The sequence below is a fragment of the Babylonia areolata genome, chromosome 27 (genome assembly GCF_041734735.1).
Source record: "Babylonia areolata isolate BAREFJ2019XMU chromosome 27, ASM4173473v1, whole genome shotgun sequence".
Classification (NCBI taxonomy): domain Eukaryota; kingdom Metazoa; phylum Mollusca; class Gastropoda; order Neogastropoda; family Buccinidae; genus Babylonia; species Babylonia areolata.
The window spans coordinates 24,224,226-24,231,725 of NC_134902.1; the positions used below are offsets into that span (position 1 = coordinate 24,224,226).

General features: G+C 41.2%; 1 protein-coding gene across 1 annotated transcript in view; it reads right to left on the bottom strand.

The window, feature by feature from the left end:
* Nucleotides 1-6,722: 6,722 nt before the first annotated feature.
* The window catches only part of LOC143301386 (Na(+)/dicarboxylate cotransporter 3-like), a 32,633-nt gene continuing 31,855 nt past the window's right edge, over nt 6,723-7,500 (bottom strand). The window contains exon 14 of the mRNA XM_076615631.1: nt 6,723-7,182. Within this exon, the coding sequence (XP_076471746.1) occupies nt 6,829-7,182 (354 nt within the window). The 3' untranslated portion in view covers nt 6,723-6,828. The remainder of the gene's footprint in view (nt 7,183-7,500) is intronic.

A 7,500-nucleotide genomic window follows, 5' to 3' on the forward strand; every position in this document is an offset into this window, starting at 1 on the left:
ACCTGATTCTCCTGTATTGTTGTTGAAGACGTAACCAAGTAACCAACGGTCTTCTAAAGTTGGTCCCAAGAGGACAGACCCTTGCAGAGGAAGTAGGAGACACAGATCAATTGAACATTCCTCCACTGCTCTCGGCTCAGCCTCCCTCACGACAGGCGTGTGTGTGTGTGTGTGTGTGTGTGTGTGTGTGTGTGTGTGTGTGTGTGTGTGTGTGTGTGTGTGTGTGTGTGTGTGTGTTTCTTCTTCTTCTTTGTCTGCCCATCCCAGCTCCTCTCCCAGTGTGTGTGTGTGTGTGTGAGTGTGTGTGTGTGTGTGTGTGTGTGTGTGTGTGTGTGTGTGTGTGTGTATGTGTGTGTGTGTGTGTGTGTGTGTGTGTGTTTCTTTTTTTTCTTCTTCTTCTTTGTCTGCCCATCCCAGCTCCTGTGTGTGTGTGTGTGTGTGTGTGTGTGTGTGTGTGCGTCTGTCTGTATGAAGGCTGACTGTAATTTACACGTTGAATTTTTGAATAAATTTTTAAAAAATTTTATTTCTGATCTGGTCTTGTTTTGGTTTTGTTTCTGTTTTTTCTTCTTCTAATAATGTATATTATTACCACAAGTGTCATGATAGGGGCCTGAATTGTTAACCCTTTCACTGCCAGTCAATTTAGAGTACAAAATTCCCTTGTGGTATAAACACAGAAAAGGCAGTGGCTAAGAATAGCTGGGGATACCCCCCCCCCCCGCGATGTATAGAAAATATGCCCTACCACCGAACATTAAGAACAGTTGGTTCATGGATAACAGACCAATGAATGGTCAACTTTCAGTGACATGGGTCGTCTACCATGCCTGTGCATATATGCGAGCTTGGCGGTGAAAGGGTAAAAGTCGAATGCGTTCAGCGTTCTCTCTCTCTCTCTCTCTTTCTCTCTCTCTCCACCCATCCAAGCGCATCGTAGCGTGACGGATGACCATCGAGGCCCGCGTGAAAGCGGCTGAACTCGAGAGACAATTGTGGTCACGCGCCGCTCAGCAGGCGTTTGCTGGTATCTGTTGTTCTTTCTCGTTATTGGCCCGTACTTCGTGGATCTGAGAGAGGACTTACTCTTTTATCTTTTGATGCTTGTGGCGCAGCCGACCGCTCAGGGTCACATTCAGGGCTAGCCAAATAAAAGAAAGAAAGAAAGAAAGAGAAAAACAACCATAATTGTCGGTGATAATGATGGATGATATGGATATTTATATACAGCGTCTATTCTCCGTCGGAGACCAAACTCTAAGCACTTTACTAACACGGAGTTCATTTACACAACAGGCCGCCTACCTAGCTGATTTAGACCCGATTGACAGCTGCAATTGCGGTGCGCTCATCATTCGTTTCCTGTGTCATTCAATCAGGTTTCAGTCACGCACACACACAACCACACACTCATACATAGACATGTAACTTTTTTTTCATGTGTATGACATTTTGGTTTAATTTACCCCGCCATGAAGGCAACCATATTCCGTTTTCGGGGGTGTACATGCTGTGTTTACTCTTGTTTTCCAAAACGCACTAAACGCTGACATGGATCACAAGATCTTTAACGTGCGCATCTGATTTTCTGCGTGCGTATACACACGAATGGGGGTTCAGGCATTAGCTGGTCTGCACATATGTTGACCTGGGAGATCGAAAAAAAATCTCCACCCTTTACCCACCAGGCGCTGTTACCGAGATTCTAAACCGATTTCCGATTTCTGGCTTATACGGTTTTTAACAATAAGAGAGAGAGAGAGAGAGAGAGAGAGAGAGAGAGAGAGAGAGAGTCTGAAGTCTGCAGTCTGAATGGTTTGTTGTTTAGGCCTTTCTGCCCGTGACAACAGGGGTAAGGGCAGAGGCGACTTCCGTGTTAACATCCACTATTAAGAACACACACACACACACACACACACACACACACACACACACTAATATCACTTCAAGTGGAAAGACGTTAAACTGAAGACACACACACACACACACACACACACACACAGAGAAAGAGAGAGAGAGAGAGAGAGACGGAGACAGACAGAGAGACAGAGATAGAGACAGAGAGATAGAGTGAGACAAGAACAAGAACAAGAACAAGAACAAAACGTTAATCTCCAGGCCTCCGGCCCCTAGAAAGAGGTCAAAAGTACACAGTATGGTGATCACTCAACCACAACAAAATGTAAAATACGTACTAACTTAACCTGTAGAACAAAAGTGCTTCTCGTGCATTGTAAATTAATTCTAACTTTCATCATTGTTGTCACAGAATTCCTGTCGTATCTTCAGGGCATTAAATATATAAACGCATAGTTTACGAATACTGTAAACAGAACCATTCTTCATCAAGTGAACATACGATTGACCTTCAGAGTTCAGATGTTTTTGCCGCAGGTCATTGTAAAGGACACAATTGTTTATAAAATGGTTTTCATCTTCAATTACATTACAACGTTTACATGCGTAATTTGAATTACATTTGAATGTTCTTCTAAAAAATGATCCATTTATTGGGAGCAAACCAAGCCGTAATTTACTAAACAGTCCCTAAAACACTTTTTATCCACATATTCAAAATATTGCTCACACTGAAAACCAGTTTTAAACAGTCTGTAGTTATGATATATATCTTTAGACATTACTGACTCGTCCCACTCCTGCATAAATATATCTTTCATTCTTTGCTTAAATAATGACAAAAATGTTTGCTCACAACCAACGCCTTGTTGCAACCAGACATATCCAAACCCAAGTCTAAATAAAGTATTTTTTACTAAAGACACCCAGCATTTTTTTCCCCTTTCGTCTAAGTTAAACAACATCAAATATGCCTGTCTGGGTAATCGTTGCACATTCATATTCAGCAACCTTAACCAGTACTTGATACACCTTGTTGCACTATTTATATATAGTGGATAACGTCCTAATTCGCCGTATGCAAACTTGTTTGGTACTCTAAGTGTTATGTTCAAAAAACGTTTACATGCAAAGGAATGAACTTTCTCAATATTATCAAGTCTGTTAAGACCCCACATCTCAGAAGCGTACAAAAGAATGGGTTGTACCTGAGCATCGAATATTTTGAAAAAACATCCTTTGGAAATATCATTCAGCTTCGTTATATATTTTATACAGTCAATGCATGCATGTTTGCCTTTTGCTGCTAAAATCCCTACTCCTTTGTTTATACTCATTTTTGTTGTAAAAACAAACCCTAGATAATTATATTCATTCACTACTTCTAGAGCATTTCCATCGAGATTCCACTTTTCATATCTTCCCAAAAAGCCACCTTTTCGAAAAACCATCACTTTAGTCTTGTCAGTATTTACATTCAAGAAGAGTGTTTTACATGCATTATTCAGAATATTAATTTGATTTTGCAGACCAATCGCAGTGTTAGATAGCAGTACAATATCATCTGCGAACAGAAGAATGAACAACTCTAATAAATTAGGCAAAAACTGAATTCCATGAATACCACTGATTTCAACTGCTGAAGCAATTTCGTTAACAAATAACGAAAACAATATAGGGCTCAACATACAACCTTGCCTTAAGCCAACGGGACAATCAAAAAACTCAGTTAACTTATCTTCAATACGTACGCAAGACGTAACACATTTATACATAGCAATGATAGCATTCATAAATTTCCCCTTTATACCTTTCTGAATCAAAATAGCAAACAAAGGCTGACGTTGCACAGAGTCAAATGCTTTTCTCAGATCGACAAAACAGGCGTAAAGCTTGCCTCCCTTCTTTGATAAAGATTTCTCAATAACCGCGTTCAGAGTAAAAATATGATCTGTTGTGGCATAACCACGCCTGAATCCAGCCTGTGACTCTGTTAGCATATCATTTTCTTCAGCCCATTTGACAAGTCTTCCGTTTAGCACTGATGTATAACATTTGCTAATAAGACTGAGCAAAGACACGCCCCTATAGTTGTCTGTTGATCTACTATCTCCCTTTTTAAAAAATGGAACAATTATTGCCTTCGCCCATTCATCTGGATACGTGCCCTTATCAAACAGAATGTTAAACAGTTTTGTTAAAAAAAGTACAGCAATATTGTCAGCTGATTTTAACATTTCTGCCAAAATACTGTCTACACCACAAGCCTTGCCTTTTTTTAATTTCCGAATAGCATCTGCAACTTCTTGTTCTGTAATATCATGACTTAGTTCATCAGATATATTTGATTCTTCTGGTTGCACTTCACTAATGGCTCTGTTATCAGTAGTGATAACCTCGTTCTGAGTAAATAAATTCCGAAAGTGTTCAAACCATTCATTTTCTTTAATGTCTTTACATACTCCTATTTTCCTTCTTCCAGACGCTTGCTTTGCTTCTTTCCAAAACTGTTTGCTGTCTTTGCTCAGTGATGCTAGACGTCTGGCTTTATCACGTCTATAGCTAACTTTCTTTACCTTACATAAATCCTTATATTCCTTCCGAGCTTTCACATAGGGTAATCGGTGCTTATCATCCTTGGTTTGTCTTAACATTGTTAACAATTGTCTGGCTTTGTGTTTTGCATCTTTACATTCAGCATCAAACCATGGGGCATCTCGCTGATCACTCCCAACACACACACGCTTCCTCATACATTCACTCGCTCTCAGCAATACATTACTGAATAGTTCCAAAGCCTCATTTACACTGTAATCCAAAAGAGAAAACGCATGTACACACATAGAGTGAGACAGAAACAGAGAGAGAGAGAGAGACAGAGATAATCGGTTTGCTTTTAATTTATTTCATATCTCATAAAGAAGAGTTTATTCGATAGACAATTAATTGATGGACATGTTCGATGAAAACGAAAGAAAAGAAAAGAGAAACTGTTCAGCCTGCAACACGATATCAAAACTACAAAGGCCAAGAAAATACAAATCCATGAACAGGACAGCAAATACATTCTCTCACAGACGTGTGATGAGAGGGACTGCCAACTGCTCTCATCTCCCTTTATTATCATTATTATTATCATTATTATTACCTTTTTATAGCATAATTATTTATTTATTCATGTATTTATTTACTTATTTATGTACGCTTATCAATTATTTATTCACCTTTTTTCTTTCCTCAAGGCCTGACTAAGCGCGTTGGGCTACGCTGCTGGTCAGGCATCTGCTTGGCAGATGTGGTGCAGCGTATATGGATTTGTCCGAACGCAGTGACGCCTCCTTGAGCTACTGAAACTGAAACTGAAATTCTCATCTCCCTTCTATCGTACAGGGGAAAACATGAACACGTAATATCCGGTTTCGATGCACTGTCAAGCACTAAGCAGTCATTGTGGAAATATTGATTATTTCTGAAGCACAAAGTCTTAATAAAAAAACAACAACAACCAAACAATAACCCCACAAACACACCAGAAAAGGATTTACGTAGTTGTTGATTGTCTCGCCTGAACGAAGAGGTATGTAATATCTGCTCTAAGTTTTAGGGAAACCTAAAAGCCCACTTGAATATTGCTTTTCAGCTCTTCTCCCACCTCATCCCTATGTTGAAAAAAAAAGTGATAACAAACGTTGATAACTATAAAATTAATGGGAGAAGCTAAGACGAGAATGAAACTACTTAAAACGGGGATAATACGTATAGTATGGACCTGATTTCATACCGAAGAAACTTGTTCTGGTAAATCCCTCCAGCACTTCTCCATGGAAGTGTATTTCTCAGACTGCGTGTCTCTTATCCCGTCTTACATTCTATTACTGGAGTATTTCGCAACATGATATAACAAAAAAAAAAAAAAAAAAAAAAAAAAAAAATGGACAGTTGAAATGTTTTCCACTCATCACAGCCCCCCCCCCATCCCCCACCCCAACCCGCCAAGCCCCCTACCGAAGAAGAACCCATGACCTGAAACATTGACACTTGTCATCAGGAGTGAGTCTGATTTTTAAAACCCACAGATTTGGCTATGTAAGCCACAGTTGCTTTCCTTTTATGTCAGACTTTCTGCATCATTCATTATAAGAGGTTTGACACATTCAGAGTTGTGTTCATCATCGCTTCTGAAACAGATGCCGACGTGGTATAACCGAGCCCAGTATCAGAAACAGCAGTGACGGTTTTCATCAGCATCCAAAAATTGTCACGTGACCGGTCGAGGTTGAGGACCCACCTACAACCCGACAGGCCCCGCGCAATCTAATAAAAGAAAATTTAAGAAAAAATGGTCTCCGGATCCTCGCACGCTCAATTAAATGCAGCCAACACCAAGAATTTATACACAATACCAAACTTTATTCACTCACTCACACAGATATACTGACAACCGAAACAGCAGTGAGGCTTAACTATTTCCCTTAATCCCCCCTCCACTCCCCAAACTTACTAACCCGCTAATACAAATCGCCACATCATAAGTGGGAATGAGAGAAAAATAAATGAGTAAATCACATTCGCTCGAACACATACACTCACCCCTCTTGTGCACTGCTCTCACACATACACAAGCATCCTCTACCGTCCATGTACGGCTCGCATTGGTTCTGAACACAAGGGTCCTTGCATGTCTCTTATCCCGTCTTACATTCTATTACTGGAGTATTTCGCAACATGATATTACCACAAAAAAAAAAAAAAAAAAAAAAAAGGACAGTTGAAATGTTTTCCACTCATCACAGCCCCCCCCCCCCCCCCCATCCCCCACCCCAACCCGCCAAGCCCCCTACCGAAGAAGAACCCATGGCCTGAAACATTGACACTTGTCATCAGGAGTGAGTCTGATTTTTTAAAACCCACAGATTTGGCTATGTAAGCCACAATTGCTTTCCTTTTATGTCAGACTTTCCACATCATTCATTATAAGAGGTTTGACACATTCAGAGTTGTGTTCATCATCGCTTCTGAAACAGATGCCGACGTGGTATAACCGAGCCCAGTATCAGAAGCAGCAGTGACGGTTTTCATCAGCATGCTGGTGATGGCTGCTGAGGTGAAGGAAGAAGAAGAAGAAGAAGAAGACGAAGAAGGAAAAGAATAAGACAAGTAAGAAGAGGCAGAAGTAGAAGAGAGTCCGGTGGTGGCATTGAGGTCCAGTGTGTCGAAGAATGCAGGGGGCAGGGTGTTAAGGTGGAAGTAGGCCATGCCCCACGTGTTCCCCGCCAGGCTGAGCGCCAGGACACACAGCACGTGCAGCACGGAGCCCGCCAGGACCTGCAGCAACAAGTACACGCGGGTCGTCTCTGTCTGTCTGTCTCTCTCACGCACATATGTGTGATAGTCAGTCGTGTCCATCTATGACCATTAGAACAGCAGAGGAGGAAACTGCTGTCCAGGCTATCTGGGCTAGAGTTTAATCATAGTGGATAGTGTATTGCCCAAGTAACATCCCCACTCTCTCGGCCAAGAGGGTATTTTGGATAGTCGGCATTGGGATAGTTCCCAAAGTCCAGCTAGCCTCCCCCATCATCCTCCCCACCCACCCAAGGCTGCAGCACTTAGAGCCAGTGTGCCTCCAAGTTTGAGAGTCAT